Source organism: Salmo salar, chromosome ssa22 (assembly GCF_905237065.1).
Source record: "Salmo salar chromosome ssa22, Ssal_v3.1, whole genome shotgun sequence".
Taxonomy (NCBI): domain Eukaryota; kingdom Metazoa; phylum Chordata; class Actinopteri; order Salmoniformes; family Salmonidae; genus Salmo; species Salmo salar.
The window spans coordinates 8,908,411-8,919,770 of record NC_059463.1 but is presented as its reverse complement, the minus strand read 5'-3'; the positions used below and the strand labels follow the sequence as shown (position 1 = coordinate 8,919,770).

At 41.2% G+C, this 11,360-nt stretch overlaps 1 protein-coding gene across 1 annotated transcript; it reads right to left on the bottom strand.

Annotated features, from left to right (window-relative positions):
- Positions 1 to 2,663: 2,663 nt before the first annotated feature.
- LOC106582721 (adenosine receptor A1-like) lies at positions 2,664 to 10,031 on the bottom strand. Its single transcript, XM_014166093.2, has 2 exons — positions 9,306 to 10,031; positions 2,664 to 5,958 (listed from the first exon to the last, which is right to left on the bottom strand). The coding sequence occupies exons 1-2, from the start codon at positions 9,659 to 9,661 to the stop codon at positions 5,310 to 5,312; spliced, it is 1,005 nt and encodes a 334-aa protein (XP_014021568.1). The 5' UTR covers positions 9,662 to 10,031; the 3' UTR covers positions 2,664 to 5,309.
- Between the last annotated feature and the right edge of the window lie 1,329 nt (positions 10,032 to 11,360).

Here is an 11,360-nt window from a genome sequence, read left to right as displayed (position 1 = left end):
ACAGCTGCACCATGGAGAGCATCCTGACTGGTTGCATCACTGTCTGGTATGGAAACTGCTCGGCCTCTGACCGCAAGGCACTACAGAGGGTAGTGCGTATGGCCCAGTACATCACTGGGGCCAAGCTTCCTGCCATTCAGGACCTCAATACCAGGCGGTGTTAGAGGAAGGCCCAAAAAATTGTCAAAGACTCCAGCCACCCTAGTCATAGACTGTTCTCTCTGCTACCGCACGGCAAGCGGTACCGAAGCGCCAACTCTAGGTCCAAGAGGCTTCTAAACAGCTTCTACCCCCAAGACATAAGACTTCTGAACATCTAATCAAATGGCTACCCAGACTATTTCCATTCCCCCACCCCCCCACCCCCTCTTTTACGCTGTTATTAAATATGCATAGTTACTTTAAAAAATCTACCTACATGTACATATTACCTCAATTACCTCGACTAACCGGTGCCCCCGCACATTTACTCTGTACTGGTACCCCCTGTATGTAGTCTTGCTATTGTTATTTTACTGCTAATCTTTAATTACTTGTTCTTTTTATTTCTTATTCTTATTTTTTAAACTGCATTGTTGGTTAGGGGCTTGTAAGTAAGTAATAATCTCACTGTAAGGTCTACACCTGTTGTATTCGGCGCATGTGACTAATACAATTTTATTTGATTTGATTGGCAAACACAATATAAGTAACTTAATTTATGTGCCCCTAATTGCATCGAATACCTCTGTTTATCCTACAGCCATTGTATGCAGTAACCATGAGCCTATGAACCAGAGTTACACTGTTTGCGCTGAGGCGATGTGCTCTAGTAGGAAGATAATTTTGTGTAGCTCACCCTGCACTATCAGCTCCAATATAAATAACATGAGCAAGTCTACTTCTGAAAAGCTTCCCAGTAAAGCATTAAAATCAATCAAGCAACCCAGAAAATTGCAAAAAATAGGTCATATTTAACATGTGCAGCCTGAGAAACAAGGTCCATTAAGTCAGTAAGTTGCTTGTAACAGATGACATACATATTCTGACTATCTCTGAAACTCCCTTAGATAATACCTTTGATGATACAGTGGTAGCAATACATGGTTATAACATCTCCCGAAAAGACAGACATGCCAACGGGGGCGGTGTTGTGGTCTATATTCAGAACCACATTCCTGTAAAGCTTAGAGACGAACTAACGTTAAATACTGTTGAAGTAATATGTCTACAGGTTCATCTGCCTCACCTAAAGCATATTCTTGTGGGAAGCTGCTATAAACCACCAAGTGCTAACAATCAGTATCTGGATAATAAGTGTGAAATGCTTGATAATGTATGTGATATCAATAGAGAAGTATATTTTCTGGGTGATTTAATAAATATTGACTGGCTCTCATCAAGCTGCCAACTCAAGAAAAAACTTCAAATGGTAACCAGTGCCTGAAACCTACCAGGGTAGTTACAAACTGCACAGGAATTAAATCATCAACATGTATTGATCACATCTTTACTAATGCTGCAGAAATGTGCTTTAAAGCAGTATCAAAATCCATAGGATGTAGTGATCACAAAATAATAGCCATATCTAGGAAAACCAAAGTTCCAAAGGCTGGGCCTAATATAGTGTATAAGAGGTCATACAATAAGTTTTGTAGTGATTCATATGTTGAATATTTTCTGGCCTGTGGTGTGTAATGAGGAGCAATCAGACGTTGCACTTGACACATTTATGAAATGTCTTATTCCAGTTACTAATAAGCACGCAGCCATTAATAAATTGACTGTAAAAACGGTTAAATCCCCTTGGTTTGATGAGGAATTGGAAAATTGTATGGTTGAGAGGGATGAGGCAAAGGTATGGCAAATAAGTCTGGCAGCCCAACTGATTAGCAAACGTACTGCAAATTAAGAAATCATGTGACTAAATTAAATAAAAATAAACTATACTATGAAACGAAGATACATTTATATAAAGATTGATAGTAAAAAGCTTTGGGGCACCTTCAATGACATTTTGGGAAAAAAAGCCAACTGGGCTCCATCATTCATTGAATCAGATGGCTCATTCATCACAAAACCCATTGATATTGCCAACTACTTTAATTACTTTTTCATTTTCAAGATAAGCTAACCTAGGGATGATTTGCCAGCAACAAACGCTGACACTACACATCCAAGTATATTGGACCAAATTATGAAAGACAAGAATTGTACTTTTGAATTCCGTAAAGTCAGTGTGGAAGAGGTGAACAAAGTTTTGTTGTCAGTAGCTAGCCAGTTTGAGTTGAAACACTATTGAAAGCAAGCTGGCAACATGCATCAAACCCTTTTTTCAGTTTTTTTTTTATTATGAGCTAGCCAGCTAGCTAACGTTAGCTAGCAGGGATCAAATCTGTCTTCAGGTGCAATGTTAGCTATCAAATCTTCCTCTCACATTATATGTCAGGGAGAGGCTATGTATTTAGCTTGTTGTATCACATTATAATAACCTAGTATCATAGCTACATAGCCTATCCCATAATGACATGTAAATCAAATGTATTTATCACATGCTTTGTAATGTAGCTATAAAGCTATAAACAAAATGTAGCTATTTACCAACAACACGCCAGTCTTAGGTTTTGACGGTTGACAGCCCAAGTAGAACAAGTAATCCATATCCTATCCATCTGCCCAAGATTGTTGAACAAACTTATGGAAGCCCATTTTCATTCCTATTTTCAGAGGGAAATGTGCGTGCGTTACATCCACATGCAGACAACAAATGTCCATATGGCAGCTGGGGGGCGGACCACAACTTGTTGTTTCTAGGCAATTGGGCATCATTGGCAAAAGTGTAAGTAATCCATACCCAATCCTCCAGTAAACTTTGACGAACTCACTTACAAAACTCTGTTTTGGACGAGCCTGACTTTATGACCAAAATTATCCAATTTACACTTGGCAGTCAATTTTTACACTACAATGAACGTTTCTGACTCATATCTTTGCGACATAAGCCGTTTAAAACCAGAGAAGTTGGTTCTAAGTGGCCTTTACAGTTGTATTGGTGTTGGTAGCTTTTATGGTTTTGCCTCTACAGGTGGCAGAGGAAGTAAAATCATGAACTATTTCTAAAGTTGTGCTTGGCTTTCAGCAAGCACACTTTAATTACACAGTTTAGTTTATTGAGTAATTGACAATCTTGGAGTTTAGATGATTATTCAGAGTACATCTAGTGGATTTCCATGCACACGTTCAGTTACAAACAAAAACAGGATTTCCAAACAGACAACAATTAATCACATTTCAAATATTTCTGTCAAAGCAAAGTGGCCTACTGACAAATCACAATGTCTGGTGTGGTGATCCTCAGGTAATCATGAGGATGTTATACTGTCCAATAGGCATACAGTTCAATCATCTCCTCCCCTTCATCCTGGGCGAACAGGTATGTGGCAAAGTCGATCAAAAACGCCTTAAGCTTATGCTCGTTTGACACCCACCACGTTTTGTAGATAACCTCCCCAAACAGCACAAAGAGGAACAAGATGACAAAAGACAAGAAAGCAGTGGTCCGTGTAGTAGGCACTCTTCTCTTGGTTGGTCTTCCTGCGACATTTCTTTAAGATGTCCTCCATTGGGTGATTCTATGAATCACATCACCCTAAATCCTCTCAGGATTTCAAGATTTCAACGTTCACAAAACTAAAAAATAATGAGAGAGAAATGCAAAGTGTCTGGTGATTATAGTTTTACAGCACCAATACTGCAAGAGTGTCCCTTCGGAATACTCGTATTTTGTTCGGGGGAGTGCTTGTGACCCAAGGTAACAGATGGGTAAAGGTAAAGAGAGAGAGAGAACTAACATGGGAAATTGGCTTTTGTCAATCAGGTCAGTCTCCTCTTTCACAGACAACATGAGTGACAGGAGCAAATTGCAGAAGCCCTTGCATCAGTGTCACCTCTCCCATGTCCTGTCATGAAGTATTTAGTCTGTGTAGACTGTCCATTTCTAACAGCTATTTCTAACAGATCCATGCAGGATCTCTTTATTTGAGTAAACCACTTCACTCTCTGTATCAGTGGGGTCAGGATTGATTGGTTTCTCTGGCGTGCTTTGCCAAGTGGTGGGTTGCCCACATTTGGCGTGCTCCTCAGTCACAGATGTATTTGTACTTTGTAATAAAGATTATGTTGAAGTACATCATAAACAAGGACAGTGCATGCTTTCAGTATCTCTACTTTTAGGAAACATTTGGAGGTAATATCAGAATCTCAAAAAATCCCGTACTCTGATAGCCATATAAAACAATGCTGATGATGCAGATTGTCAAACAATTTAGCTAGTGTGTAATTAGTAGGATATTATTATTTATTAACTTTGAATGCAAATGCAATATCCCCAGACTCTCTTTCCAACCACCTAACCCCATGTGTATCAGTTATACAGAAGTGCCTTGTGAGGGTCAAGTTGATGACGAAGCAGAACTGACAAAGGCTTGCATAAAGGTTTTCCAGGGTTGTATAAATCACACAGCCATAATGTACCGCATGTAATGAATTCACTCTGGATTTAAATCGGGCTCACTCAGATGCCGGAGCCTTTTTCAACACCCTGTCAGTGTTATGAAAATGATGGCACAACCAAGATCATTCTTCTCAAACAAAGCATTGTTGAACCTGTTCACCTGAAACTATTCTTAAGAATAATCTGTGGAGCTTGGTTTACAGAGAATTGTCTTGATTTACATTTCCTTTGTGGATCTTGATGGACAACAGCTTGACTGTAAAACGGATATAGGCATTTTGAGTGATCTTCCTGGGAAAGCATGGGATTTTACAGTAGTATTGAACCAACTCTTGTAAATCGTTATTTTTGTTACAACGGCATTCACCAAAAACAGTTGGCAAGGTAACAGCACCCCACCCATACACATGCCACTAAAGCTGAAAGAGGATGAGTGTGTTACAGGCCAATTTGACAAGGATCTCGTTATACCGCAAATTACTCAATATGCATTGCAGCTGGCATCAGTGAGTGAAATGACAGATATGGCCTGGGCTAATTCTTATTTAAAGTCTTCCTTTTTCCTGGATTGTCTTTCCCAGGTGGGGCCTATTTCAATTGTAAATTCATTTCGTTTCCATAATTCAGTGAAGTGCTCTTTGTTGGAGTTCATTCCAGTAATTGGGGGCCATTACAAACTAGCCTGCAGTCCACATACTGTTTCCTTCATCCCAAATGTCTCTCACATGGTTGCATAAGTTTCCTCATCATTGCACTATGGCTACTTCTTTGACACAACTATTCCGCAGGAAAAGCATAGAAACAGTGCACGTCCTGGCTAAGGGTGGACTGGAGTTTTCTTAGCCAGGGGCGGCGGGCTGGGCTGGTTGGGACAGGGGCTGGTCTCCTTGTGTTTACACAGCATGCAGCGGCGGGCAATCTGGACTAGCGTGGCGCGGAACCGCTGTATCCGGAAGGCATAGACCAGCGGATTGAGGGCAGAGTTGACATGGGACATAAAGATGCCCACGTACATGGCGCTCTTGGGCATCCCACACTCCGGGCAGAAGAAAACGATGCAGTTCATGACATGCAGGGGCAACCAGCATAGAGCGAATAACAAGACGACGAGCGCCAGGGACTTGGCTAATTTTAGCTCCTTGTGTAAGTACTTGCTGGTGTCGCAGGTGGCCTCTGCACGCATGTTGAGCTGCTTTCGGATCACCCTGAAGATCTCAGCGTACAGTGCGATCATGATAGTCAGAGGAACCACCACCCAGCCAAAGAAGTTGAAGTAGACCATGTAGTCCATGCGCATGACCGTGGTAAACGTGCAAACTATTATGTCATCGCTGGTGGTGCTGAGGTTACCGTGTGTGTGCTCATTGTGCCAGCCCAACATTGGCACCAGCCCGGTCAGGGCAGAGAGAAGCCAGCACAGGAACACTGCCACCCATGCCCTGTTCTGGGTCACGATGATGCTGTACCTGAAGAGGACCAGAGGAATGATCAAAGTCGGTTTGAAAAACTACACAGTCAAACATTGAACATGCAAAACAGTTGGAGATAAAGTTTAGCATAGACTTCAGATAATCTCCAGTCAAATATATCTAGAGATATCTTTTCATAAGCCATCTGTATGAAATGCTTGACAGATGCATTAAGCATGCATTTTTAAAGTACATGTTGTTTTAAGTAGCAATGCATGAGCTCTTATGAATAACAATGATGCACAATCTCGGTTTATTGCATTATGAATTAAATTAATGTATGGACTGTCATACTGTTATACCCATTTGCTTCAGTGCCACTCAAGCTAACAGGGTGTCAAACGTATTCTGGGACAGAAGCACAATGCATTCATATTTGAATTCAAGGTGATTTATAAAGTGTCACCAAATTTCCTGAGGACAAAGATATGGATTTTAGAATGCAAAATACTGAAAGCTAAGCAAATGTAAACATCTACATTTCTTTCCCGAATTTTTTTTTGATGTGAGGAAATAAAAGGTGGCACTATGAAACCAATACAATTTAAACCAAATGTATGATAATTTAATATTAAACAGCCAAATTAAGGAACCGTTCCCTTTAATAGTAAGTTCCCACTGGGCACAAACGCCAAATGAACATCTATTTCACATTGGTTCAATGTCATTTCATTGTAATGACATGGAAAAAACGTTGATTCAACTAGTGTGTACCCAGTGGGATTGGTCCCCTGTCCACATGACATTACAAATAAATGACGCACCAGGAACTTTGCCAAAAATGCCTAACGAACCAGCCTTAAAAATCAATCCTTGGGACGGACAAGAACATTTTAATATACTTAAAAGCTTTCAATGTCTGGCCCATTGATTTCTGTTCAACTAAGCGTAGATATATGGCTTTCGAGCAGTCTGAGAGAAATTCTCCTCAGATACACTACATTACCAAAAGTATGTAGATACCTGCTCGTCCAACATCTCATTCCAAAATCCTGGGCATTAATATGGAGTTGGTCCCCCCTTTGCTGCTATAACAGCCTCTACTCTTCTGGGAAGGCTTTCCACTAGATGTTGGAACATTGCTGCGGGGACTTGCTTCCATTCAGCCACCAAAAGAGCAATGGTGAGGTCAGGCACTGATGTTGGACGATTATTCCTGGCTCGCAGTCTGCGTTCATCCCAAAGGTGTTCGATGGGTTTGAGGTCAGGGCTCTGTGCAGGCAAGTCAAGTTATTCCACATCGATCTCGACAAACCATTTCTGTATGGACCTTGCTTTGTGCACGGGGCATTGTCATGCTGAAACCGGAAAGGGCCTTCCCCAAACTGAAGCACAAAATCGTCTAGAATGTCATTGTATGCTGTAGAGTCAAGATTTCCCTTCACTGGAACTAAGGGGCCTAGCCCGAACAATGAAACAATTGGCACTATGCATTGGGGCAGATAGCATTCTCCTAGCATCCGCCAAACCCAGATTCACAATAACAGCACATACAGTTGACCGGGACAGCTCTAGCAGGGCAGAAATTTTACGAACTGACTTGTTGAAATGTTGATATCCTATGACGGTGCCACGTTGAAAGTCACTGAGTTCTTCAGTAAGGCAAGTCTACTACCCATGTATGTCTATGGAGATTGCATGGCTGTGTGCTTGATTGTATACACAGTCACAAATAGCCAAATCCACTCATTTGAAGGGATGTCCACATATTTTTGTATATATAGTGTACGTTGCTACCGCATACTCCCTTGGTATCCCTCGCACATCAATATAAAGAGGCATTTGAAAAAGTCCACTTATACAGCGCCCTCAAAAAGTAATCACACCCCTGAATCAATACATGTCAGAATCCCCTTTGGCATTGATTACAGCTGTGAGTCTTTCTGGTTAAGTCTCTAAGAGCTTTGCACTCCTGAATTATACAATATTTGCACATTATTCTTTAAAAAATTCTTCAAGCTCTGTCAAGTTGGTTGTAGATCATTGCTAGACACACATTTTCAAAACTTCCCATAGATTTTCAAGCCGATTTAAGTCAAATCTGTAACAAGGCTGTGCCTGTGCTTAGCTCTGTTCCATTTATTTTTATCCCACCAAAAACTTGCTAGTCCTTGTTGATGACAAACATACCCATAACATGATGCAGCCACCACCATGCTTGAAAATATGAAGAGGGGTACTCAGTGATGTGTTGTGTTGGATTTGCTCTAAATATAACGCTTTGTATTCAGGACATAAAGTACTTTTTTTTGGGCCACATTTTTTGCAGTTTTACTTTACTGCCTTATTGCAAGCAGGATGCATGTTTTGTATTTGTTTTATTCTGTATACGCTTCCGTCATCTGTACAGGCTTCCTTCATTTCACTCTGTCATTTAGATTAGTATTGTGTGGTAACTACAATGTTGTTGATCCATCCTCAGTTCTCTCCTATCGCAGCCATTATACTCTGTAACTGGTTTAAAGTCCCCATTGGCCTCATGGTGAAACCCTTGAGCAACTGAGTTAGGAAAGACTCCTGTATCTTTGTAGTCACTGGGCGTATTGATACACCATCCAACGTGTTATTAGTAGCTTCACTATGCTCAATGGGATATTAAATTTTTTTAATTATATTTTTAACCATCGACCAATAGGTGCCCTTCTTTGTGAGGCATTGGAAAACCTCCCTGGTCTTTGTAGTTGAATCTGTGTTTGAAATTCCCTTCTTGACTGAGGGACCTTACAGATAATTGTATGTGTGGGGTACAGAGATGAGGTAGTCATAAAAAATGATGTAAACACTATTATTGCACACAGAGTGCACACTATTATTGCACACAAACATATTATGTGACTTGTTAAGCACATTTTTACTCCTGAACTTATTTAGGCGTGCCATAATAAAGGCGTTGAATACTTATTGACCCAAGAAATTATTAATTTGTAAAAATGGCCAAAAACATAATTCCACTTTGACATTATGGGGTATTGTGTGAAGGCCAGTGAAACAAAATCAAAATGTAATTAATCTTAATTAAAAACGTGGAAAAAGAAGTCAAGGGGTGTGAATACTTTCTGAAGGCACTCTAAGTCAATGTATAATTAGAATTAACAGAAAATTGTCCTCACTAGGAATACAGTAAAATTCTTCATTTGTTGCCCTCAAGCAAAATCCATCTCATTATGGACAATCCTCTATTAAAAGTTTAAAACCCCGAATATACTGTAATTTCATTACAGGTGGTGCTGCAGACCAGATAAATGTATTTCATGTGATGCAGTTACAGTATGTTTTTTTGTCATGAATTTGGCAGTTGTTTTTCAGTAAATAGCATGCAACCGGTGGCTATACAGTGGACTCACTTGATGGGAATCTTGACCCGGAGGTAGCGGTCAATGGCGATGGCCATTAGAGACAGGATGGAACCCTGGGTGATGATAAGGAGCAGACAGGCGAGGAAGAGGCAGGTGTAGAATTGAGTCTTCAGCCCCAGACTAATCACTATAGCCAGGGGAATGACCAGGGCTCCCACAGCGATGTCGGCCACCGCTAGAGACACGATGAAGCAGAACGTGGTGTCCCTCAGGGCGCGGTTTACACAAACCACCATCACCACCAGCACGTTTCCCAGCACAGAGACCAGGGCGATGGCTGTCTCCATGGAGATGTAAATCATGTCCACATGCTCCCGTGGCTGGATACCGGGAGAGGAAAACATTTTAAAAGTCCTCAGATCTCCCCTTGCCTTGCCTCAGAATGGAAATGGTTTAAGAGGTTTTTCTTCAATTGGTCCTATGGATTCAACTAATTTCATTGTGTCCTCCTCCATTCTACGTGTTCCCTCTGGGTTGCTGCTGTTGAGAGAAGAGTGGGTTGTCGCTAATCTGGCATTGATTGAGTGGGCCCTATGTCAATGAGGGGATCTGGGGAGATGAATGTCCAGCATCCTCTTCTTGCTCCACACTAACTGGCTGACAGGCTGATCCCCTGCTTCTCTCCTCCTCTCCTCCTTCTCACTTGCTCTCACTCTTGGAGAGAGGCTCTCTCTGAAACAAGGGAGGGGCCTCGTTCTCTATGCAGCAGTCTGCAGCACCACCACCTCCCATCACTGCTCTGGAACAGTAGCGAGCTCCCCACATACCATCAGAAGTGTGTGTGTGTGTGTGTGTGTGTGTGTGTGTGTGTGTGTGTGTGTGTGTGTGTGTGTGTGTGTGTGTGTGTGTGTGTGTGTGTGCGTACATGACGTGTGTGTTTGTGTGTGTGTGTTATAGAGGGGAGCTGTGACTATGGTCTGGCAGGTGGGTCTTATAAAACAAGCATTTGGGAGATTGCATGCTTTTCGGCAGGGCCACTCAAGCTAATAGGGTATCAAATAAAGTTGGAGTGCCAAGGTGCCATCTTAAGTTTTTAGTACTCTGTCACCTGAGATGCACTACAAATATGACACTTTATTAAATGTTTTGGTTATTTTTTTAAAGTCAGTTAAGAACAAATTCTTATTTACAATGACGGCCTACCCCTGCCAAACCCGTATAACGCTGGGCCAATTGTGCGCCGCCCTATGGCACTCCCAATCACAGCCGGTTGTGATACAGCCTGGAATCAAACACGTGTCTGTAGAGACTCCTCTATCACTGAGATGCAGTGCCTTAGACTGCTGCGCCACTCGGAGCCCACTTACCCAAGAAGATTTGTGAAGAACCAAACTAACAATCTTCCCCCCACGCATTTGTGCTAACCAAGAATGCTGTCATCCTCTCAAATAGCTTTGCATAAATTAATGGACCTTACTGTGTCCAGATGTTCTGTAAGTGATGTGACGTTTTTACTTCCTGAATATCCACAAAGAGAATCTGTAGAGATAGAAATAGAACCTTAAATCCCCTATAGATTAATGTTATACCCTGCCCTTTTGCCTTTGGCCTTAAAGATGAATTAATAAATAAATAAATAATCTTTAGTGTGGCTGGAGCGCTTCCCAGTCTTAAGGCGAACCTACAATGCTGACATCGATTTCTCATTAATCAGAAAGCATCAGTACACAAGCTACATGGGAGTAATTAGAATTATGTAATGTGCAAGTTATGATTTGTGGTTATTCAGGTGCAATCCATGGTTTAATTTCATACCCCAGCTAATTAACTTGTAAAAAGATAAACTCAGCAAAAAAAGAATGTCCCTTTTCAGGACCCTGTGTTTCAAAGATAATTCATAAAAATTCTAATAATCTTCTTCATTGTAAAGGGTTTAAACACTGTTTCCCATGCTTGTTCAATGAACCATAAACAATTAATGAACATGCACCTGTGGAATGGTCATTAAGACACTAACATCTTACAGACGATAGGCAATCAAGGTCACAGTTATGAAAATGTAGGACACTAAACAGGCTTTTCTACTGACTCTGAAAAGCACCA

Excerpts from the sequence above, each read along its gene's own strand:
- LOC106582721 (XM_014166093.2), bottom strand. The coding sequence starts at position 9,661 with ATGTTTTCCTCTCCCGGTATCCAGCCACGGGAGCATGTGGACATGATT. Across the intron at positions 5,959-9,305 it reads CGGGTCAAGATTCCCATCAA|GTACAGCATCATCGTGACCC; the intron begins GTGAGTCCACTG and ends GGTCCTCTTCAG.